We start from the raw sequence: 25232 nt of genomic DNA on the forward strand, positions 1-25232 counted from the left end.
AATTTCAGGGGCTCGCGGTCTTCATCCTCCTGGTCGTCCTCCCTCCTCCCTCGCCTGTCCCTCCTCCCTCCTTCCTCCTTCCTCCCTCCTCCTTCCTCTCTCCTCCTCCCTCCAGGCCTCCCCGCCCCGCCCCGCCCTCCGACCCCGGCCTTCCCGCTGGCTGGAATCCTGGACTGCCACTGGCCCGCCTGGATCCCGCCGCGCTTCGTCACCGCGTCCGCTTCCGTCTCGGCCGAAGGCGCCTCCCACCTCGGCTGGTCCCCGATCGGCTCCCCTGGGTCCCGCAGGGCTGCGGCGCTGCCTGTCCGGTCTCCTCCTCCTCCTCGCGGGGTGGACAGCGGTCTTCAGGCGGCCGGAGGAGGTAAGTGTACTTTGCTGACCCGAGGACTGCGCTGCAGGTCTGCGCTGCTCGGACTTGTGTGCAAAGGAGGTCTTTGGCTGTGTGCACAGAAATGAACCCATCCAAGTCCGCTCTCAGCACCTGCTTTCAGCAAAGCAGGACATTGTCCCTTGCAGGACGGCCACCCCGCCATCCTGCTTGGAGTGTTACCCTGTACTACACTTTCACCATACATTTTGAAGAGAAAGTTGAACTCATACTTTGCATAAATTTGTAGTCTTTTTTTCCCCCCATGAAACACCATGTCACAATCCTTTCCTACATGCTGTTAAGTACTCTTCGTGACTGTGTGCCTATAGTTGAACATTTTGGTTGTAAAGTTCTTCCTACTCATGCAAAAGTATGCGGGAGAGAAATGAGCATACCGGTGTCCAGTCCGTTCTCCACACTTTGAAGCATTTATTAAGGTGTGATGGAGAAGGGAATGACAACCCACTCCAGTATTCTTGCCTCGGAAATCCCATGGACGGAGAGGGGCCTGGCGGGCTGCAGTCCATGGGGCTGCAGAGAGTCGGACACGACTGAAGCGATGTAGCGTGATGTTAAAAGAGATGGGGGCTGGTCTGGGAGTGCGGCATCCTGCCTGCCGGCTGGGTCCTGCCTGCAGAGACTGTACAGTTCCCACCGGGCCACATGTGTCAGGAGGCGAAGCCCAGGCCGTGCTGACACTGGGCCTTGTAATTTAGGGCCACTTGCTGATGGGAATGCCACCTGTTGTTTTCAAAGCCCATTTAAAGTAAGGTGGTCAGAAGTGAGTCTTGTGGATATCGGGGGGAATGCCATCTGGGCTTCGCCACAGTCCAAGAAAAGGCCAAAGGCAGGTGTCTGGTTGCCAAGTTCACAGGCCAGTCTAGCCTCATCCCATCTTGTTTTCTAGTTAATGTTTTCAAGACTGTGTAACCCTAGGGAAGACGCAGCCCTGATTGTGTGTGTGAGTTAGTCGCTCGGTCATATCCGTGTAGCCCACCGGTCTCCTCTGTCCAAGGAATTCTCCAGGCAAGAATACTGGAGTGGGTTGCCATTCCCTTCTCCAGGGGATCTTCCAGACCCAGGGATCGAACTCGGGTCTCCTGCATTGCAGGCTGATTCTTTACTGTTTGAGCCACCGGGGAAAGCCATGATTACTGAAAAACAACAATAACTGGAGGAGTTGATGTTCACAGATGTTCACAGTCTCTAAGGATAGAGACTGAAGATCGATTACCCTGCAAGTGCCAACGTTTACCCTTAAAGGAAGCCCCCAGCCTTTCCCAGCAGCCACCTTCATGGTCCTATAACATTCCTGTGTTGCTTTCGATGCCTTTGCAGGGGTTTCCATGTCTAAATCTCTGAGGCTGCTGGCACTTTATCCCTTGACTTCTTTGCTAGTTACATTTCTCTCAATGCCCGTCTGCTTCACTCCTCGAGACCTGCTTCTCTGTCTCTGTTAGAGAGTCTTCATTGCTTTGGGAAGTGTGACTCCTGAGTTATTTAAATCCTTGGGAATATGAAAGCAGGAACCCACACTAGCTTTACCATCCATTTCTCTCGCCTTCTGCCCTCCAGTGAGAAAAGGAGAGTGTTCAATTACACAGTTAAAGGATACTTTTCCATGAAAGGCAAAATCATGACTCTGGTACAAACATGAGCATGTGCTAAAGATTGTGTTTTATTCATTCAAGAGGGAACTAGGCAGGTGTGATCATTGCTTCAAAAGAAGAAGTCAAGAAGCACACATTCGTATGGAGTAAAAGAATGCCTCCAGAAGGTGCATCTTAGGGGAGGAGGACAGCAGCCCCTTGGACTTTGCAGATGGAACACACCTCAGGGATCCCCGTGGGTCTAGACTTGGTGGGGACATTTGGTGTGTGAAGGAGGACTGGAGGGCGTTAAAGAAAAAATTATTCATTCATGCTGCTTGTTAAAAAACGGTAAGGTGGGTTTATTCAGGACCATCGTGATAGCTGTAGGGACCCCTCCAGCGGGATTTTGCAGTAGGAGAGAGGCAAGGGGCTTTAACTCCGAATGTCATGAAAAGTGGGACTTTCTAACCAGGGAGCAGAGTAGGGGTCAGTGGACGAAAACCAGGGGATTCCGGTTTAAGCTGACCTAGCAGGATTCTTGCAGAAGATGAGCCAGGGTGAGCAGACATCCCCTGGGGGGCGGTGGGGGAGGAGGAACCGAGTCAGATACGGAGAGTGGGGGCTGAACCGACTTAGCCCGCAGTCTTATTTTTTTTTTTTCTATTTATTTTTATTAGTTGGAGGCTAATTACTTTACAATATTGTAGTGGTTTTTGCCATACGATGACATGAATCAGGGACTTGACACTTGAACGAAGCCCAAAGTCAGAGCCTGGCTGAGAAAAGAGGTCAGAGGGTCCGTACTGGAGTCGGATCAAGGAGAGCATCTTTATCAAGGGATGAGAAAGCCGGTCTGTAGAGGGTGGCTCTTGCAGTCATTCACAGTTGTGTGGGATCATGCATGGATGTGGTGGGTGGATCGTGGGTTTCAGTGCTGCATTTTGGGTGGCCTTGCCAAAAAAAATGTGCCCCTCAGGGTCTCCCCTGCTGGGGTCTGTCCTGGCCACCCCTGGTGTCATACAGAGGACTCCAGCTTCTGGAGGCGTCCGCGGTGAAGACCACAGACCTGATCTCGGTGTGGCTGGCGCGTGTGGCCAAGCCCACCTGCCTTGATCCGGAAAAGCTCTTCTCGGTAGGTTTTGTGAGGCCCCCACCATAGGTGTGAGCCCACAGTCCGATCCCCTTACAGGAGGAAACCTTATCACTCACCATGACCTTGTCATGTCATGGGAGGAACTCTGTTTCAGTGGAAGAACGCCCGTCGGTGGTAGCACACCCTTCTGGGCTGTGTGGTTCCAGCCTGTTCCCTGTATTTGAGCTGTTCTGCAGTTCTGTGAACACTGGGGGTAGCTGATAGGTTTGTAAGTTCTCACCTGTCTGGTGATAAACTAACTGGCTTCCTCCCCTACTGGGGAAAAATCGGTTTGGTCTCCACGTACAGTTGATCTCAAGATCCCTCTCCTGGGTAGACCTCTGTGCCCTTTCCTTTTCCCCTTAGGCCCAGTTACAGCATCTGCTCTATTTCGTCTTATTACACGAGTAATACACAAGCCTTAACATGAAGTCATTTTGATAACTCTTGGGGAGTCATAACAATTTTCATTTGTTCCCTGAAAATTATGCTGTAACAAGTGTGTACTTGGGGGTAGGGTGAGGGAAAGGCCCAAATCCTAAAGTGTCTGTGCAGAAAATTTATGTCTAGTACAGTCAGTCAAGTGTCAAGGGCACGTTTCCCAAGGCTCTTGTCGGCAGGGAGACTGTCTGCCCTGCCCGCCGTGGCCTTGGGCTGGGGCACACAGCCTGGGCGGGCTGCTCTGCCCCGGGAAGGCTCTGGCTGGAGTCCAGCCTTCGTGTGTGGCCTGGCCAAGCCGTCCCTGGCCACCAGCCCTTTCTGCGGGAGAAGGACCTTTCGGGATCAGCCCAGAGAGTGGCTCTTCTGGCTGTAAACATTCCCTTTGGAAAGTGGATAGCGGGTTGAAAGTCAAGTAAAAAGATTCTGATTCGAGGTTGCTTCTTCTCTGCTGTCTTGCATCCTCATTGGAAAGCCCAGGTAAAAAATCCGCCGGAGGAATTGCTTCTCAAGAAATCGTGTGCACTGGGACATGAAATTCACTGCTCTTGATTGCTTTGACTTCTCTTACTAATCTTCGTTCTATAATGTAATTTATGGAAGCAAAGCTGTGAAAGATACAGTCAGATTTTTCTACGATCCAACGACTAACTGTTCGTATTTTTTCTGGTTTCCAGAGCTCTGCTTAGCATGCAATCTTGTTGTTGTTGTTGTTTTTAGTCTGACTTTTTGCAACTCTCCGTGACATTTCCCAGGCAAGAATACTGGCGTGGGCTGCCGGGGGATCTTCTCGACCCAGGGATCAAACCTGAGTCTCCTGCATTGGCAGGTAGATTCTTTCCTACCGAGCCACCAGGGAGGTCGTCAAATGACTAACTCTTAATTTCTCTTTCCTTAAAATGTATTTATTTCTAGTTATGAACATTTAGAATCTGGTAGAAAGTACAGGATATAATGTAACAGCCACCTATAGTTACATGACCCAGATTTAAGATATGAATATTTTGTCCTATGTACTTGAAACCAGAACTTAAAAAAGAAAGCAATTTTGTTTGTTTATTTGATTTTGGCTGTGCTGGGTCTTCGTCGCTGCACAGGATTTTCCATCGGCGCCGCGAGTGTGAGCTCCTCTCTAGCTGCACTGGGAGGGCTTCTTGCTGTGATGGCTTCTTGTTGTGGAACACAGGCTCTAGGGTGCTCGGGTTTCAGTCGTTGCAGCCCGTGGGCTCAGGAGTTGCAGCTCCTGGGCGCCACAGCACAGGCTTAGCTGGGTTTGTGTGCACGGGTTTAGCTGCTCCGCTGCATGTGGGATCTACCTGGATCAGGGATTGAACCTGTGTCTCCTGCATTTTCGGGCAGATTGTTTACCCCTGAGCCACCAGGGAAGCCCCAAATCAAAGCTTTTTGAGGAAATAAGATGTACCAACTACAGTTAAAACCAACAGTCATCCATCCCTTACCCCCTGACAATAACCACTGTGTGATGTGTGGTGTGTTTTATTCCCATGTGTTACACTTTTCCTACAGTGTATTTGTTCATGAAGTATTATTATTTGGAGGTCTTAGTATTTATTTAGCATCAAAAAGCCATTGTCTTTTTATAAAGCGTTAGATTTCGAGATTGAACATTTTGGTACATATGTATGGAGTTTGTTCACTGAACTTACAGTGTCCTTTATTAGAATGGATTAGCTTCCTGCAGCTGCTGTAACAAATCACCACAAACTGGGTGATTTAAGATGACAGAAACTTACTCTCTCATTGTCCGGAGGCCAGAAATCTGAAATGAAGATGTTGGCAGGGCCATGCTCTTCCTGAAACCTGTAAAGGAGAGTTTTCCCTTGTCTCTCTCCTGGCTTCTGGGGGTGGCTGCGTTCTTTGGCGTTCCTTGGCTTGTAGATGCCTCACTCCAACTTCTGCCTGTGTTGTCCCATGACTGTCTCTCCTGTATGCCTATATCTGTACCCAAATTTATTTCTCTTCTAAGGAAACCCATCATTAATTATAGTAACACCCACCCTCATCCAGGATATTGTTGTTCGGTCCCTGACATTTTATGACCCCATGGACTGCTGCACGCCAGGTTCTCTGTCCTTCACTATCTCCTGGAGTTGGCTCAAACTCATGTCCATTGAGTTGGTGATGCCATCCAACCATCTCATTCTCTGTCGTCCCTATCTCCTCCCATCTTTCCCAGCATCAGGATCCTTTCCAATGAGTTGACTCTTCCCATCAGGTGCCTAAAGTGTTGGAGCTGCAGCTTCAGCATCAGTCCTCCCAATGAATATTCAGGGTTGATTTCCTTTAGGATTGACTTCCTTGCTGTCCAGGGGACTCTCAGGAGTCTTCTCTAGCACCACAATTCGAAAGCATCACTTCTCTGGTGCTCAGCCTTCTTTATGGTCCAATTCTCACCTCCATACATGATTACTGGAAAAACCATAGCTTTGACTATATTGACCTTTGTTGGCAAAGTAGTGTCTCTGCTTTTTAATACACCATCTAGGTTGGTCATAGCTTTTGTTCCAAGGACCAAGCGTCTTTTAATTTCATGGCTGCAGTCACCATCTGCAGTGATTTTGGAGCCCAAGAAAATAAAGTCTGTCACTGTTTCCATTTCCCCCCATCTATTTGCCATGAAGTGATGGGACCAGATGCCATGATCTGGATTTTTTGAATGTTGAATTTTAAGTCAGCTTTTCCACTCTCCTCTTTCACCTTCATCAAGAGGTTCTTTAGTTCCTCTTCTTAACCTGGTTACCTCTGCAAAGACCTTATTTCCAAATAAGGGCACTTTCACAGGTTCTGTGGGTTCAGACTTGAACAGTATCTTTGGAAGGGGACATGATTTAACCCATGACAGTGAGTAAATGACAGTGTATCCCATTCTTCTCCTGATGGTCCTTAGACTGCTTGCATAGGTTGCTTGAAATTATTGCCACATCTTGATGGCAAGAACAGTTTTCCACATCCTCTGTGGGTGTGCGCGTGTGAGCACATACACACATATGCATGAATTTCTCCAGGGAAGACACCCAGTGGGGGATTTCTGGGCTGCAGGGTGCATTCATTGTTGCCTTTGCTGACCTGCTTCCTAGAGTGTGTAGCAGTTTTTACTCCCTTCCTCCTCCCTACATGGGCATCATCTCTTGGTGCTAAAAGACTTAATGCTGATCTGCAAGAGGTAAATGGTATCTTGTGTTGTTCTTAGTATAATTTCCTTAAATACCATTGAGGTTGAGTATATTTTCATATGTTTACGGACCATTCAGGTATATCCTGTTGTGAATTGCCTATTCACATCTTTGGAACATTTTCTATTGGAGTTGTCTTTTTCTTGTTAACATCTAGCAATTCCTCATGTATTTTATCTGGATACTACAGCCTCTGCTTTGAAAAGAGTAACTTCATTTAGTCTGTATCTTGTTTTCCTCACTTTTTTTTTTTTTTAAATGAAACCTTTTATCTTACAGTGTTTAAAATTTTAATGAGAGTTTGAAACCTTTTTGTTGTGGAACATCTAAAGGGTGTATAAAAGTCCAGAGACTAGTACAATAGACACTCCTGAATCCCTCACTTCCAGCACTGTCAGAACTTGGACACTCTCTGTCACCTTCATGGCCTACTGGGAAAGCCCCAGACTTCTGGTCATTTTACTGGTATGTGTGTTAGCATGTTGCTATAAAAGATAGGACTCATTAAAACCGAAACAATTGCTGATGTAATGCGATTCCTCTTTCCCTTCCTCCCCCCCACGCATTAAAATGATTCTCAATATCATCAAATACCCAGTCAGTCGATTTTCTCCAATTTTTTTTTCAAATATTTGTTTACTTATTTGGCTGTGCTGGGTCTTAGTTACAGCATGCAAACTTAGTTCTAGTATGCGGGATCCAGTTTCCTGGTCAGGGGATTGAACCCAGGTCTCCCGCATTGGGACTTCGGAGTCTTAGCCACTGGACCACCAAGGAAGTCCCCTCAGTTTTCTCATAAGTGTTTTTTAGACTTGGTTACAGCAGCACCTTCTTGCACTTAGAACAGTAGACAGCACTTCAGCACTTCCCATGAAACCACCAGCAAAAAAGCACAGAATTACAAAAGACGTGGCCCTAAATAGACCACGAGAAGGACGCTTGTTTACGGCAGGAGAGCTGAAGCAGGAAGTGAGTGCAGCCTTGTTCAACTTTGGCCGGGAACGCGCATCTCAGTGGCTCAGATTTTTTGCAGCCCTACACAGACCAGCAGATGACGCAAAAGCCCTGCAAGTATTGATTTTGGCCTTCTGAGTAAATGTAGCAAGCAGGCAAGTTTATGAATATAGAATCTGCAGATCATGAGGTCCGACTGTGTATGCTGATCGCTCTCAAAGGCATGCCTTCAGCTTGGCCCCCTGCCCGGAACTCGTGGTTGTTATCCAACTTTCTGCTCAGGGTGTCTCATAGCCATTTCAAACTCTCATGCCCCAGACTGAAGTCCTGGTCTCAAACCTGCTCTGTCTCACTCTCCTCTTTTCAATAAAACTTCTGTCCTTTCCCAGTTGCTCAAGCAAAAGACCTAGTCACCCCTGACTCTTTTTGGTCAAGTACCCTACCCATGCCATCTGTCAACAAAACCAGTTGGCTGCACCTGGAAAATCTACTCAGCCCCTGACTTTTCTCATTCTTTTCTCCATTATCCCTCTTGCAGCAATAATTTGGCTTTTCTTCCATATGAGATGGGAGCTATCGGAGGATCCTGGGAAGAGGAATATCCCCCACCACCCTCCCTGATCTTTCTGTTTCAGTTACACTGTTCCTTGTCCTTCAAAAACTGAAAGAAAGGGGACCTCCCTGGTGGCTCAGGGGTAAAGAATCTGCTGGTCGATGCAGGAGACACAGGTTCAATATCTGATCTGGAAACATCCCACAGATACCACGGAGCAACTAAGGCCGTGTGCCACAACTATTGGGTCTATGTTCTAGAGCCCAGAAGCCACAACTACTGAGCCAACGTGTCCTAGAGCCTGTGGTCCACAGGAGAAGCCAATGCAATGAGAAGTCTGCACACTGCAAGCAGAGAAAGGCCCATGCAGCAGTGAAGACCCAGCACAGCCACACACGCGCACACACACACACACACGCACACACACACATGCACACACACACACACACACACACACGCGCACACACACACACGCACACACACATGCACACACACGTGCGCGCGCGCACACACACACACACGCACACACATGCACACACACACACGCGCGCACACACACACACGCACACACACGCGCACACACACACACACACACGCACACACACGCGCGCACACACACACACACACACACAAACCGAAATCAAACTTGTACACTGATCACCTAGATTCAACAAGTGTTTGCAGTTTTCCATAACTGCTTTATGTGTCTATGTGTGTCTGTGCATGTCTGTTTGATGACTATTTGAGGATAAACTGCAGATATTGACACTTCATCCCCTACTTGAACATACATCTTCTAAAACTAAGAATGTTCTCCTGCATAACTATCACACCGTAGAAATTTAATATTAATTCATAATATCAACGATCATCCATATTCATTTCCTTGATTGTTCCCCAAATGTCTCTTATAGCTCTTCTTTTACAAATAATTTTATTTATTTATTTCATTTATTTTTAATTATTTATAATTTTATTTCTTTATTTTATTTATTTTTGCTGGGTCTTCGTTGCCGCTCGGGCTTTTCTCTAGCTGTGGAGAGTGGTGGCTACTCTTTGTAACGGTGTGCAGGCTTCTCTTGCCGTGGAGCGCGGACCTAGGAAACCTGGGCTTCAGGAGTCGAGGTGCATGAGCTCAGTAGTTGTGGCTCCTGGCCTCTAGAGCGCAGGCTCTGTTGTGACGCATGGGCTTAGTTGCACTGAGCCGTGTGGGATCTTCCTGGATTGGGGATTGAACCCGTGTTTCCTGCGTGGGCAGGCGGATTCTTTACCGCTGAGTTACCAGGGAAACCCTATAGCTGTTCTCAATTCGGAACCAGGATGTAGTCAAGATTCACACAGTGCATTTGGTTTTATTTCTCTTTAATCTCTTTTAACCTCCTGCTGCCTCATCCTTTATTTTTTCTTTTCCATTGATTTCTGAAGTTAGGAATGTTTCCCTCTCTTTTATTCTGTATATTTGTCATTTTTTTTTTCTGTTTCCAAATATAATAGCATAAAGTTGTTCATACTTACCATCTATGAGTTTCAAAAGGAAAAATATGTACTTTTTTCCATTCCTTGTGCTATTATGTTGTAGTTGTTATGTGTCTTTATCATTCTGTCCTTTTTACTGGTTTCCTGGAGATATACCTATTTTATAACTCTTCAAAAAAACTCAGGTTTTAATCATTTTCTGTTTTCTTCATTGTTTATTTTCATCTCATTATTTTCTTCTTTGGGGTTCATTCTGTTTTTCCCCCTTGCTTTTTTTTTTTTTTTTTTAAGCTGAGCTTTGCTGCACGTGGGATCTTAGTTCCCTGACCAGGGACTGAACCCAGGCCCCCCGCAGCGGAAGCTCGGAGCCCTAACCACTGGATTGCCAGGGAATTCTCCTCTCTCTCTTCCTGAACTGGATTCTTAGCTTATTTCTGTTCTTTCCTCCTGTCAATTACGTGCACTTGAAGAGGGTCAGAGAATGCCATCCTCAAATATGGCACTTAGGCATACTGATTATTTCAAGCTAAAGGCAACTGAGAAACAGCAGATGAAAAAAGAGTTTTCACTCCCACTTTCTGTTTTTCTGCCTAAAATTAGGCCATAACTCCCCTCCCCCCAATGAGAGGAGCAACTCTTATCAACAGAGATGAAACAAGAGCTGTCACCAAGAGGAGTCTGCATAAACAAACTGGGCTCAGAGATCCTTATCTTTTTATCAATTCCCCATGTCTTTCCTGGTCACATCTCCACAATTTATCATCCTTTGTTAAAACGGTATATAAGCCGTGTGTCTCCTTCTTGGGCTTTCACTTCTTCTCTGCAAAGCCCCTGTATACTCATTAAAAATAGCAATAACATGTATGCTCTCTCTCCTGTTAATCTGCCATTTTTTCTAAAAGGAAAGTTTATTGAAGTATGATATATTCACTCCTTTTAAGCGTACAGTTTGATTGATGCTGACATATCAAACTAGGTCGCCAGCACCAAAACCAAGATACAGAACATGTTCATCACCCCAATAAATTCCCTGTCCCTTTGAGGTCAGTCTTCTTCCACTTCCAGCCTCTGGCAGTAGTGATTTAATTTCTTTCTCTATTATTTTACCTTCCCTGGAATGTCATAGGGGCTTCCGTGGTGGCTCAGCAGTAAGCAATCTGTCTGCCAATGCTGGAGATGCAGGTTCAGTCTCTGGATCAGGAAGGTCCTCTGGAGTAGGGGCTGGGTGCCTACCCCAGTATTCTTGCCTGGGAAATCCCATGGACAGAGGAGCCTGGTGTGCTGCAGTTCATGGGGTCGGGCTGCAGAGTCGTACATGACTGAGCATGCATGCACATACTCTTGTGCTTCCAGTGTTTGTAATGGGAGTGGATTCTGATCAGCCTTAATCTTATTACCCAGAACTAGAAGTGATCATTGACTTCTTGCCTGAATACATTTCCCTGGTGGCTCAGTGGTAAAGAATCTGTCTGCCAGTGCAGGAGATGTGGGTTCGATCCCTGGGTCAGGAAGGTTCCCTGGAGAAGGAAATGTCAACCCACTCCAGTATTCTTGCCTGGAGAATGCCATGAACAGAGGAGCCTGGCAGGCTATAGTCCATGGGGTGGCAAAGAGTTGGACACAACTGAGCAACTAAACAACAACATAGTTAAAATTAATTTTCCCTGTACTCTTGATTTTAGTTTACTCATTGTTTGTGAGCTTTGGCTTTGCACCACTCAGAGTGTAACGCCTGTTTTCTCTCTGTAGCCCGACCTGAGTATCTCCAATGGCTAATGAAGCTCATCCTTGTCCGTGTGACATTGGCCATAGAATAGAGTATGGAGGGCTGGGGCACGAAGTTCAAGTGGAGCATGTCAAGGCTTATCTCACCAAATGCCCCGTGGACGCTGGCAAAGCTGTGGTTGTCATTCAGGATATATTTGGCTGGCAGTTGCCCAACACCAGATACATGGCTGACATGATTGCAAGAAATGGATACACGTACGTATGGAATTCTGTGGGGTTTTTTTGGGGGGGGAGGGGGGACTTAAATTTGCGTAAATTTCTGTATTTTGTTCCCTTCAAAGTAAACAAAACCAAAAAACCCTGACTGTGTTCCGATGTACATTATCTATTTTCTTATCTCACTGAAAAGAAAAAAGGAAGTGAAGTCACTCAGTCATGTCCGACTCCTTGCGACCCCATGGACTATAGCCTACCAGGCTCCTCCGTCCATGGAATTTTCCAGGCAAGAGTACTGGAGTGGGTTGCCATTTCCTTCTTCAAGGGGATCTTTCCGATCCAGGGATTGAACCCGGGTCTCCTGCTTTGCAGGCAGATGCTTTACCATCTGAGCCACCAGGGAAGCCCTTAAAATGGAGAATATCATATGATAGCCAATATCCAGTGGAAGCCAACTGCTCCCAACCGTCTCTGGGCTTCAGATCCTCCTTGGTTGGCTGGCCTTGTAGACCTGCTGGATGCTGAGAGAGTTATTTCCCTGTGTGGGGTCCCAGACAGACACTAGTGCAGGACACCTGGGACAGAAGTCAGCAACTCTAAAATGGACCTATTAGCTCCTGAAGCATCTCTTCCTGGGTCAACTCTCACATGCAGGGCGCCCATGGTTATCCTGGTCTAAACACAAACTATCATGTCAGAGTGAGACGTCCCTCAGCTCCCGAAGGCCATCTCTTGGCCACGTTGTGTGGCCACGACCACCTTTGGTGAATGCTGTCATCTGTTTGCTCCTCACCGCCCTGGTGTTGGCAGTAGCGTCAGTAAAACTTACCTGATGGCTCAGTTGGCAAAGAATCCACCTGCAATGCAGGAGACCCTGGTTCGGTTCCTGGGTTGGGAAGATCCGCTGGAGAAGGGATAGGCTACCCATGCCAGTATTCTTGGGCTTCCCTGATGGCTCAGCTGGTAAAGAATCCACCTGCAATGTGGGAGACCTGGGCTTAATCCCTGGGTTGGGAAGATCCCCTGGAGAAGGGAAAGGCTACCCACTCCAGGATTCTGACCTGGAGAATTCCATGGACTTTATAGTTCATGGGGTTGCAAAGAGCTGGACACGACTGAGCAACTTTCACTTTCTTTTCAATAAAGCTTGGAGGAGAGAGGGGAGGGATCCTTCTTTCTGTCCAGCTTCACGTAAGCCCAGCAAGCTCTGAGTGTGGCGCACTCTGATTCCCTTTGTTTTCCTAAAAAGAGAGCTGCAAACCAAAGGGAGTGCCTGCCTCATTTTCCCACCAGGAGAAACCTGTTTAAGGGCACACGCCCACTGACATGCGATGTGGATTTCGTCTTGACTGGAAGGAGGGTCTTCATTTGACTTTTCCCCTTTTCGTGCCCTCAGGTGTCTTTTTGAAGATGTGGGCTTAGTCGCTCAGTCGTGTCTGACTCTTTGCGATCCCATGAACTGTAATCTGCCAGGCTTCTCTGTCCAGGCAAGAATATTGGAGTGGGTAGCCTTTCCCTTCTCCAGGGGATCTCCCCAGGGATTGAACCCAGGTCTCCCACATTGCAGGCAGATTCTTCACCAGCTGAGCCACCAGGGAAGCCTTTTGAAGATGAGGCAGCTTAACTCTCCAGGGGCCACACCAGGAGTAAAAACATCAGCCATCCTGATTGCCTTCTGGGTCAGCCACACCCTGGGCTAGGGTGGGTCCTGGGCGATTGCCCTGTATCCTCCCAACAACTGCTGAGGCGGGGCTGTTGTGGTTCTCATTTTGCTGGTCAGAAAACTGACCAGCAAAGGTCAGAGATCTCGGGCGCCCTGCTATGACCAGGAGACTGGATAGGATGGAGGCTTCTACTGTCTCAGTTCAGTTCAGTCTCTCTGTCGTGTCTGACTCTTTGCGACCCCATGGACTGCAGCACGCGAGGCCTCCCTGTCCATCACCAACTCCCGAAGCTTACTCAAACTCATGTCCATTGAGTTGGTGATGCCATCCAACCATCTCATCCTCTGTCATCCCCTTCTCCTCCTGCCTTCAGTCTTCCCCAGCATCCAGGTCTTTTACAGTGAGTCAGTTCTTCTCATCAGGTGGCCAAAGCATTGGAGTTTCAGCTTCAGCATCAGTCCTTCCAATGAGTATTCAGGACTGATTTCCTTTAGGATGGACTGGTTCAGGTGGGTCTGTTAGCTGGAGACAGAACATAAAAATTGAGTAAAGATGCCTGTGACCTACAAAGCCCCTTCATACTTGTCTATTTTCCCTTCAGAATAGTCTTCTGAGGTTGGGTGGTGGGTGCTTGGCGCCATCTTTATCAGATCAAGAAAAAGAGGCTGAAGGTGATTAAGTGACTTGTTAAGGTTCCAGGGGGGCTTCCCTGGTGGCTCAGTGGTAAAGAGTCCACCTGCCAATGTAGGAGATGAGGGTTTGATCCCTGGGTTGGGAAGATCCCCTGGAGGAGGAGGAAATGGCTACCTACTCCAGTATTCTTGCCTGGGAAGCCCATGGACAGAGGAGCCTCGTGGGCTGCAGTCCATGGTGTCTCCAAAAGGCAAATAGTTGGACATGACTTCGCGACAACAAAAGGTTTCAGGGCAGAAGGGGGCAATACTGGGGCCTGAACTTAGATTCTTCTGACCTGATTTCAGTGTTCCTCCCACCCCACCCCCACCCCCGCAGGAGGAGGATCTGTGTTCCTCTGTCCATGGCCGTGACCTTTAGTTTAGGAACTGGGTCTCTGGCTAGCGCCACATTGCGCAGTCCCTGGGCTGATGCTTGTGGAAGGTTGACATGCTTGACATGACCATGGAAGGCTGACATGGACTCCACAAGCCTTCTTGTCTGCTCCTCAGCCCTTTTAGAGCCTGCCCAAGACCAGACCCTCCAGGCGGGAGATTGTGCCCCGTTGGGCTCTTGGGCGGAGGCTGAAAAATTGCTTGGTCATGGTGACTGGACCGCTCGGAGGTGTGCCGGCTGACCTGAGGCTAACTCAAAAGGCCTGCTGAGAGGTGCGGCTCCCCAGGGGTAGGAGGGCAGGCTCCTGCCACCCAGAACCTTTGTCCCAGGTGTCACACCTCGCGGGCACTGTGCTGAGGCAGGCGTTTCAGAGGGGTTGGGCTCTGAACAGGCTGCTGGAGGCCATGCACCTGGGGTTGTGAAATCCGAGATGCTCTGGCCTGGGGCCAGCTGGCCCGTTTGCTGTGGTCGCAGTTGGCCCGGTGGCCACTGCTTTTTCTTTTCCTATGGTCCAGAACTGCCAGCACGGCAGGTTTCGTAATGAAGGTAAACAGAGAACAAGTCCCAACAGCTCCAGCACTAAGACGGGTGGGTCTCCTATTTTACAGAACCATCGTTCCAGACTTCTTTGTCGGGCAGGAGCCTTGGCACCCTTCGGGGGACTGGTCCACCTTCCCAGAGTGGTTGAAGACAAGAAACGCCAGAAAGATTGATAAGTGAGTTTACGAGTATGTCACCAGCCAGCGTGGCAGTCTTGGTGGAGGAAGAGGAAGCAAGAGGAAGCAAGAGGCTGGAGGGAGGGGAGGGTCTGACTTCTCCATCACGTAGGACCTTAGGGGCCACTGCTCATAGAGTCCTTCCTGAGGCAGGAAGACAAGGTCTATGCAGTGGAGGGGTAGAACCCCACAGGCACCATGCCGCCAGCAAGCTCACTTGCTTTGCCTTCTGGGAAATTCTTCATGGCTCTGATGCTGAGGGAGCTTTCTTGAAGTCCCTGGGGTTCCCTCTCCTTTGGGCTCTCAGGGGCCATAGATCAACACTCCTTCCTCCTCCTCGGGCTGCAGAACTGCTTGAAACAATGGGCAGAGAAGAGAGACTGGAGAAAACCTCAGGCCCGTTTCTGCTCAGCGGATTGGAAACAAAGCCTTGAGTGCTCTCCTCCCCCAGAGATCCTCCCCACCTCCCTGGGGAAATGGCGGGTCTTTAGACCAGACCTGCCAGGCCAGGGCTGCTCTCTTGCCAGGGTCCAGGGAACAGTGGGAAGAAAAGTGTGTGTGTGTGTGTGTGGGGGGAAATCCCCTAGATTGCAGCCTTTCATTGAATTGGCTCCAGCCAGTCCAGAAGCAAGGACCAGAGTGCTCAGCTGCCACTCGGATCCCTTCTCTGTCTGGAGGGTGAAGGATGGAGCGTGGGGGAAGAGGCAGGATGTTCTCCAGGGCCAAGTTCCTCCTGAGTTAGAGACCTGAGTCCCAGGCAAATGACTCTGCCAACCCCTAGGCCTCATCTCCCATCATGGGACTTTATCCTGCCACGCATGTGAGCCTCGTGTTTGATAAGTTGCCCCCCAGCCCAGGCTGGGGCAAGTGCAATAACAAGGCTCCCTGCCTGTGGCTGCCTGGTCTTTGGACTCCGCTCCTCTAGAGCTGACTCCGGACTGCGGCCCCTCTGTCCCCTGACCAGGGGGACCCCACTCTGACCTCTGCCCCCAGCCCCCAGGGGCCCGAGAATGGAGCCAGCATCAGACAAAGGTATGGAGATGGGGATCCTGGGGATACCTTCTGAGCCGTGGATCAGCCTTTGCTCAGAGTCACCTCCCCAGCCTATCCGCTGTCTGCTCCAGCTCCTTGGCCCCGCCTCACTCCCCATGCTCCCCCGGGTTCTGGACACCCCCTCTCTGGGCGCCTGTGCGGAGCAGCCGCTCTCTGTGGCTCAGGCCAGGGTCTCCCTCGGGCCCCTGCACAGTCCGTCAGGCCGGGGAGATGCTGCAGGCTGCCCTGGGAGCTCCCCGCTTGCCCGAGCGTATCAGCAAGTAGCAACAACCTCAGGGTCTCACTGCAGGGGAGACCAGGGCCAGCGGCTCCCTTTGGAATTGCCTCTAGGGTGTGAAGCACCTTGTCTTGCGTCCCATCCTGGGGAATCTCACTGCAGGGGTACGGAGGCCCGGCTCCTTCACCCCAAGCTGGGGGACCTTCAGAGGTCACCCCATCTCCAAGCTCCCTGAGGAGCCAGTTGAGGTTTTTGTAGAGACCGTGCCACACCCCACTTTCTGTCCCCATCCTGCTTTCTCCCTTCCCCAGGGTGGACCCCAAGATCACTGGGGACCCAAGCTCCCACACATTTATCCATTTCCAGGCCTCCCTCCCAGGGATTCAAGCTGCAAGCCAAACAAAAACAAAATAAGCAGAAAGTTAAGAGTACATTAGAAGTCGAAACACAAGAAAACCCGAGAGCCTGGGATGTGACTGTGAAATTCAGCTTTGCGTGTAGGGCTGGGCTGGAGAGACTAGTTAGGACATTTTGAGGAAGAGCCCGTGGGGCTGCCTCCTGTGTGTGAGCTCAGATCTGGGTGGTCCTTTCTGGCAGGCATCAGAGCAGCCCAGAGGGGGCCCTGAACAAGGGGTAAGGAGAACCACACCTTTTCAATCAAAATGAGACATAAAATGCAAGCACTCATTTGGAAAATAGACGCAAGTCCTTGTGCCTGGGCAAGTCTTTTGTTTGAAAGAAAAGCCATCTTGAATGCTTACTGCTTAAGCAGTCATGAGATTAATTGGCTGACAGAACCTAGAAGAGGTGTTTTCTGGCTCTGAGCAGAGGTTGATCCGTAGCTCAGAAGGTATATCCCCAGGATTTGACCTCCACACCCTTGTCTGATGCTGGCTCCGTTCTCGGGCAGCGTTTGCCTCTGGATGGCAAGATGGCTGCAGCAGCTCCAGCCTCCTGTTGACTCTTTTCCTAGCAACCCAGCAAAATTCCCATTTTGTCCTGATGGTTATGACTGGCTCGCAGGTCCATCCTCGAACCAATCACTGTGGCCAGAGATCGCTTATGCTTTGACAGGCCAGGCCTGAGCCACATATTGCACTCCTGGAACCAAGGCCCCCAAGGTATATGGACCAAGCGTGGGGAAGAGAAGTTCGTCTAAAGCTAAATCCTGGTGTTCCCAGGAAAGTGGGGAACACTCGCAGCAACAAAAGCAAAGATAGGTTCACTCGAGTCAGTTAAAGAATTTTTACAGAAATGCCCTCTACCTTCTTGGCCGCTCTAAGGCATTTATTCTTAAGATTAGAGCATTTGAGAAAAACGAAAATGACAAAAACCATGGCTTATTCCATTTCATTTTGCAGAATTACTCAGTTACTGCTCTTCTAACATTGTGAAAACTACTTGCGCCCAGAATGGTATGATAACAAATGTTTAAATATGTTCCAAGATATCTTACGATTAAAGGAGAAAAAAAAAAGTGCAAGAGAATTGTTTTCTCTCTCCTGCTCTCTCTCTTTTACCCTTAATTGCAAACAGACGGCATTTCTTTCTTATCAGAACAAGCAGAACTTTCTGGGCAGGCCTGGCAGCCCTACCTCCATTTTGGCATCTTGCGTCTAGTTGAAAAAAAGCTGTAGGCGTTCCAAGAGACCCATCTGCAAATGAGCTGCTTGCGAGAGGAGGGCCGCTGTCCGGTCCCCTTGGGCTTGCACTGTCCTTGTGGCTTGCCCAGCACCGCTGGGCTCCGGGCACCAGAGGAAAGAGGCGGTGCAGAGTTCACGTGTTGGGCAGGGAGCGCAAAGGTGCCAGGTCAGACCGAGCAGGGGGGCTGCCTCCTGGTTGCGGCTGGGCCCTGCTGGGGAGGAGGGAGAGGAGCTGGAGGTGCTTTCTGGGGCAGGACTTGGAGCAGGCCCTCAAGCTGAGCTGCGGTCGTTGGCTTTGATTCCGAGGCTGTGGGAGGCTGTTGCTCAAACTCGTCCTGTTTGTGCCGCCCTGCTGGGTGGTTGGAGGAGGCTGGGCTTGGCAGGGATACTTCCCGGGGGATAGGGCGCTGGTTACTCATCCGCTGGGCAGGAGGACAGGGCCCTGAAGGTAGGAATCTCAGAGCCTCCCGGAACAGCTGCTGACAAAGCCCTGTAACCACTGGCACTTGCTGCCCTGCTCGCTCTCAAGGGGCCACACCATAACTTTTTTTTTGGCGGGGAGGGGTGGGGGCCGTGCTGTGCAACTTGCTGGATCTTAGTTCCCTGACCAGGGACTGAACCCCGGCCCTGGCAGTGGAGGTGCTGAGTCGTAACCACTGAACCACCAGGTTATTCCCCTTGAATAACTTTCCTTTCTGTTTCTTAGAGAGTTCGATGCAGTCTTGAAGTATCTGAAGCAACAGTGTCACGCCAAGAGAATTGGCGTCGTGGGATTCTGCTGGGGTGGAATTGCCGTTCATCACGTGATGATGAAATACCCAGAGCTCAGGGCGGGGGTGTCCGTCTACGGTAAATCTGCCGTGTGTTTTCACGCAGTGAAAGCCGGAGGAGGGCTTGAGTGACAGTGGCTGCAAGCCTCTTCCCCAGCTGAGAGTCCCAGGTGTAACGCAAAACCCTGTTGTATAGAGATGTACTGATCTTCAGGAAACGGTTTTAAAAATCTGAAGCTAGAGGCGTATGTATGTTCTATCCGACCAGAGGAAACAAGGTCCCGACAGTGGGCCTTTGTTTTTGGAAAACCCCCTAGCCCAAGGTCTCAAGTTTTTTCACCTAGGATGAAGTGGATAATGTTTCTTTCCATGATAATGGTTAATATTAAACAATATCGTTAGCCACAGCTTTGAAAAGATTTTTTTTCTGAGATATGAAATCTCAACTACTCACACATGCGTGCCCTCCTGCACACACACACACACACACACACACACACACACACACACACACACACGGGTTTCCCTTGGGAAGAGTCCCTGGAGGAGGAAATGGCAGCCTGCTCCAGTATTCTTGCCTGGAGTATCCCCGTGGACAGAGGAGCCTGGTGGTCCATGGGATTGCAAAGAGTTGGACACGACTGAGCGACTGAACACATACATGAAGAAAGGGAAAACCCACTCCACAATGTAAATAGCAACATAAACATTTCATCCAAATAGACCAAAGGTATCACAGCAGTGACACAAGAACGTGTTATCTGTGTCAGTCAGTTCAGTTCAGTCGCTCAGTCATGTCTGACTCTTTGCGACCCCATGAACCACAGCACGCCAGGCCTCCCTGTCCATCACCAACACCCAGAGTCCACCCAAACCCATGTCCATGAGTTGGTGATGCCGTCCAACCATCTCATCCTCTGTTGTCCCCTTCTGCTCCTGCCCTCAATCTTTCCCAGCATCAGGGTCTTTTCCAATGAGTCAGCTCTTCGCATCAGGTGGCCAAAGTATTGGAGTTTCAGCTTCAATATCTGTGTACAGAAACATTACTAAGTTAGGATGTGAAATGTTTGACTTTGGCTTGTCTTCATAGTCGTATATCTCACAGTTATGCTAGAGATTCTTATTTAGCTTAGTGGTTCCTCGCTGTGGTATTTTCACTTACTTTTAGCATTTAAAAAGCCCTTTACCTATTAACTTAACACAAAGGTGTTAGTAAGTAGCTAGTTGCTGCTGTGGGCAATGGGGCTGGCCACCCGGGCGCTCCGGCGTGGACTGCTCGCCTGCGCCCCCTCGTGGCCGCTGCTGGGAAGTGCCGACTGCGGAGCAGGGCTGCTCTCAGAGCCCTGGGGTCTCAAACCAACCAGGGTGGTCCAGCCACCCAACCTGGCCTTAACTAGCGCAGAAAGCATGGCCCTCTTTCCCATGGCTCCTTACCTTCTAGAGAAGAATTGCAGCTAAAGGGAGGCTCTCTGGGTTATGAAGCTTTGCTACAGAAAATGGGGAAATTTTATCTCCTACCCCCCGACCAGGATTCTCTATGACCACCCTTGAGTCAGGCTACTTTAGGTCCCGACCTTGTGCTCTGTCCTTGGCCCACTGGGCCAGTTTAGCAAGAATCCTCCACCCTTGATACGTGATCAAACTCCTCATGTCCCACCCTCTATGTCTTGTCACCCTGGCCTGCCTCCAGCAAGGAGAAAGTGTGAGTTGCTCAGTCCTGTCTGACTCTTTGTGACCCCCAAGGACTCTCATGGACTGTACTTCTGTCCATGGGATTCTCCAGGCCAGACTACTGCAGTGGGCTGCCATTCCTTTCTCCAGGGGATCTTCCCGACCCAGGAATCGAACCCGGGTCTCCAGCATTGCAGGCAGATTTCTTTACTGTCTGTGCCCAGAGAAGCCCTGTCTCCAGCAAAGGCTTTGTCAAATGCCATCTGGCCAGAATCCCCATTCCTCTTGGTCCCTTTGTGACTTTCCCTCCATCAATCCTCACTTTGCTTCATTGTCTGTAAATCCCTCTTGTCCTTACAGTGTGGTTGATTCTGGTCTCCCTCCCCTCTGCAAATTCTCATTGAGTAAAATCATCCATGTCGCCTTTAACAGGTGCCAGAATAATCTTTCCTTAGAACTCGTCTTGGGCTTCCCTGACGGCTCAGTTGGTAAAGAATCTGCCTGCAATGCAGGAGATCCCGTCTCAATTCCTGGGTCGGGAAGATACCCTGAGGAAGGGATAGGCTACCCACTCCTATATTCTGGCCTGGAGAATTCCATGGACTGTACAGTCCATGGGGTTGCAAAGAGTTGGACATGACTGAACGACTTTCACTTAGAACTCCTTTTATTTCAAAATGACAATGGATTGCAAAACTTTTACAGATTTTCCTACAGGACTGAGCACACCCACAGTTGTCTGAATCCGTTAGGATTTTGACTAAATGATCTCTAAATTTCTGAAGGCACTTAAAGCTAATTATTATAAGTGACCTTCTAGGACCCGGTGCTATTCCCGGGGATTTCATACGCTTGGTCTCATTTGAGCACAAATATCCCGTCAAACACTGAAGTCAGAACCTCGGGGCTTGAGTAGACTGCGAGAAACTTCCAGAACAGCCCTGGTCAGATGGTCTAGGTTAGAAAGTTGTCAGTTCTTGGTAAATGAAGGCACACGCCAGGAGGGAGTATTTTTCAGACTGCTCTGTATCTTTACAGGCCAGGCAGCCGGCAAGGTCTACAGTCCTCATTTAATGGCCTGCTTCCTGGTTAGCGAGGTGGAGAGAAGGGAGAGCTGACTCAGCAGCCTTCTCTTTGAGCCCAGTTGTATAGGCCAGGCCACTTCTGTGGAGCTGCTAAAAAGAAAAGAGAGAAAACCCCCAAAGCACATGTCTTCCTTTGAAAAATCAAACTCCTATCATTTTCTGTGGCTCGTGTACGGGATTCACACCCTCGTGTCTGCTCCCATTCTCCAGGCATCATCAAAGACGCTGAAGACGTGTACAGTCTGAAGAATCCCACGCTGTTCATCTTTGCTGAAAACGATTCTGTGATTCCTCTCGAGCAGGTAAGCTGGCATCTTGTTTAAGAGGACGACTTGACATTTCTGGGAAGACATCCCAAAGGACTCATGTGTTGCTCCAGATATTTTTCAATGTTGAAATGTTAAAAGTGGGTTTTATTTGAGGGGGATTGTAACCCCTAGAGTGCTGCTGGTAAGCAGGCCCTGCCCCCCTGCCCCCGTGTGTAACTCACCAGTTACCATAAGTTCTCTGTCCTTAAAGACATGGCTTTGTTAAATCCAGTATGTTGATAAGGAAAAATCAGAAGGGAACTATGGTTCAAAGCAGTTGTTTAGAAATTACTGTGGTTATTCACAACCCTTGTTGTTGTTCAGTTGCCAAATCGTGTCTGACTCTTTGGGATCCCTTGGACTGCAGCACGCCAGGTCCCCTCGTCCCTCACCATCTCCTGGAATTTGTCCAAGTTTATGTCTATTGAATTGGTGATGCCATCCAAATACAATACATTATACTATAACCAATGCATTATATTAATGTTGAATATACCTTTCAAACAACTTACATTTGAATCTATTGAAGTACAGATTGAATTCACTGAGTATTGTATGGTCAAATAGATTAAGTATATTTTGAGTAATATGTAGATATATTAGTATAACTTCAAAATAATGGATGTATCATTTTTATCAACATACTGCACTGAATTCTCTCCTTTGCCAGAGGTTAGGATGGTGTCAGTTATAAAACTAAAAGTGAAAACTTCATTCTAGCTCTGGAGCTTAAAGCACAGATGTAAAAGCTCTTTGATGAGCATTCAGGAAGGAGTGGAGACTGGAACATATTGCTGGAGGGTTAACATCCTGTGTTCATGACATCGTTTGCCAACCAGGTCTCTTTGCTGACTCAGAAGCTCAAAGAGCACTGCAAAGTGGAATATCAAATTAAAACGTTTTCCGGGCAGACGCATGGCTTTGTGCATCGCAAGAGAGAGGACTGCTCGCCTGAAGACAAGCCGTACATTGACGAGGCGAGGAGGAACTTACTCGAGTGGCTGAGCAAGTACGTGTAGCCACAGCCGAGGGCAAACTTTCTCCAAATAGCTCTCATTCGGAAATGTTCTTTGAAGTGCTTAGATCATTTTTCTTTCACTTTACAGAAAATAAATCAAGGAATCCTGAAATTCATTGTGTCATTTGAAACACAAATTCAGAAGGAAAAGTTAATGTATGAAATACTTTCATTTTTAACATGTGCCCAAGATAAGATTTTTAACAACAGGCAGTACCTGAAGGATTTGGGCGATAGAGTAATATCCTAACTATTAGCAAAAAATCCCTAGAGGTCCCCAAGGAACACGTGACTGCTCGGGTATGGCCTTCCTGGCCTTGAATTGAGCACATTCTCTAGAACAACTAAATTGGTGAAACCATGAAAAGTGAACTCAGGTGGAGCAAAAGCCCACCTTCATTTTTATCTCTGTCTTTACAGGAATGAATCTGTCATGATCATATACATATTGAGATTAAAGTAGGGTTCCACTGAACTAATTATATAAAGCTTATAAACCTGATTTTTGAATGTCTTTTTCTAAAATCTAATAAACGATGGATGAGAGTTGCCACCTGGCTGTCTTGCAGGCAGTGGTTTTTCAAACACGGCTGTTTTCGGGTCCTCGGGGTTGGAACTGCATCAAAAACCTCTCCTGTGTTCAACCAGGAGGCTGGCGGTGTCGAGGGTGGAGCTTGCGTGTTTACCTTGAAATTCATTAAAATGAAATCAAAGCTAAGAGACTTCCCTGGTGGTCCAGTGGTTAAGAATTCACCTCTCCACGCAGGGGGTGTGGGTTCAATCCCTGGTTGGGGAGCTGAGATTCCCACATGCCTTGTGGCCCCAAAAACCAGAACATGCAACGGAAGCAATATGGTAACACATTTAATAAAGGCTTTAAAAAATGGTTCCCACTTAAAAAAAAAAAAAGAAATCAAAGCCAAGCCCTGGCTCCTCAAGAGCCGCCCGACCCCCCCCCCCCCCCCCCACCGTCAAGCCTCACTAGCCGCAGGTGGCCACGGCTTCTGAGTTTTTGCATCTGTGGCTTTTCCCACGGGCCGTGGCCGCACCCTGCTGATGCCGTAAGACCTGCAGCCGTCTGTCTCGGCTGCACCCCGGAGACTCTCCACCCGGCCTGGCCCTCAGCCTTCCCTCCCACTGCGCCTGGGGTCTGCAGACACTGAAGGCTGCTTGTGTCCCCCCTGGGGCCCGGGCCCCGCAGGGGCTGCTCCGCGCCAGCTGGGGGAAGGGGGCTTGCTTGAGTCCTGAGCTACGGGTGGGCTTTTGGTCCAAGGTGCACGAGCTACTGGGCCATTTCTTGTCAGGGCTGGGTTTTTGGGGTGGGGGAAATCGGGGCCCTTCTCTTCTAGAAGATGGGGAGCGAGACGATCCCTTCAGCCCCAGGGAACCTCTCTTCTTCCTGGGCCTGCAGAGGCCCAGGGAGGGTGTGGTGGCTGATTGAAGCTCTTCCCGTAGGAGCATCCAAGGGACCAGGGCTGGAGGGCTGCAGGGCCGGGCTCCTCTGGAGAGCGAGGGGGGCTGGGGAGCAGGGGTGCCAGCCTGACGCAGTGGGGGCGGGGAGGCGAAGGGGCTCTAGAGCATTAGGAAGGGAGCTGGGAGGACACAGCGTCCTCTGAAGTCACCGAGAGACCATGCAGGAGCAGGGATACCACAGAGAAGTGGGGCTGTGGGGAGCAGAGTTTGGTTTTGGTCCAGCCTGGAATATCAGGTTTTCTTGGGCTGCAAATAAGCAAAAGGGCCACGAACAACCAGTGGCTCAGACAGCCGGAGCCACGGTGTTTCCAGTGGGCACATACGGCTGCGAGAGCTGGACCCTAAGGATGGCTGAGTGCCGAAGAATTGATGCTTCTGCACTGAGGTGTTGGAGAAGACTCTTTGAGAGTCCCATGGACTGCAAGGAGATCCAACCAGTCCATCCTAAAGGAAATCAGTCCTGAATATTCATTGGAAGGACTGATGCTGAAGCTGACACTCCAATACTTTGGCCACCTCATGCGAAGAACTGACTCATTGGAAAAGACCCTGATGTTGGGAAAGATTGAAGGAGGGAGGAGAGGGGACGACAGAGGATGAGATGGTTGGATGGTATCACCGACTCAATGGACATGAGTTTGAGTCAACTCAGGGAGCTGGTGATGGACAGGGAGGCCTGGCGTGCTGTAGTCCATGAGGTTGCAAAGAGGCGGACATGACTGAGCGACTGAACAGTAAAGAGTGATGAAGTCTCCCCCAGACACCCTTAAATGGACCAGGAGTGGCTCAGGGCCTTCCTGATGTCAGGATGTGGTACGTGCCTGCTGCTCTGGGCCCCTCTCCTCCAGGCCTCGTGGGGAGGGAGGGAAATCCTGTCAATTTCTGTTAGTGGG

General features: G+C 49.3%; 1 protein-coding gene across 1 annotated transcript; it reads left to right on the plus strand.

The window, feature by feature from the left end:
* The first annotated feature begins 201 nt into the window (after positions 1–201).
* Positions 202–23419, plus strand: CMBL (carboxymethylenebutenolidase homolog). Its single transcript, XM_061129332.1, has 6 exons — positions 202–361; positions 11459–11692; positions 14994–15101; positions 18721–18863; positions 21751–21842; positions 22688–23419. Exons 2-6 carry the CDS (start codon positions 11478–11480, stop codon positions 22865–22867), a joined length of 738 nt encoding a protein of 245 aa, XP_060985315.1. The 5' UTR covers positions 202–361; positions 11459–11477; the 3' UTR covers positions 22868–23419.
* The last annotated feature ends 1813 nt before the right edge of the window (positions 23420–25232 follow it).

The sequence above is a fragment of the Dama dama genome, chromosome 25, assembly GCF_033118175.1.
Source record: "Dama dama isolate Ldn47 chromosome 25, ASM3311817v1, whole genome shotgun sequence".
Lineage (NCBI taxonomy): Eukaryota > Metazoa > Chordata > Mammalia > Artiodactyla > Cervidae > Dama > Dama dama.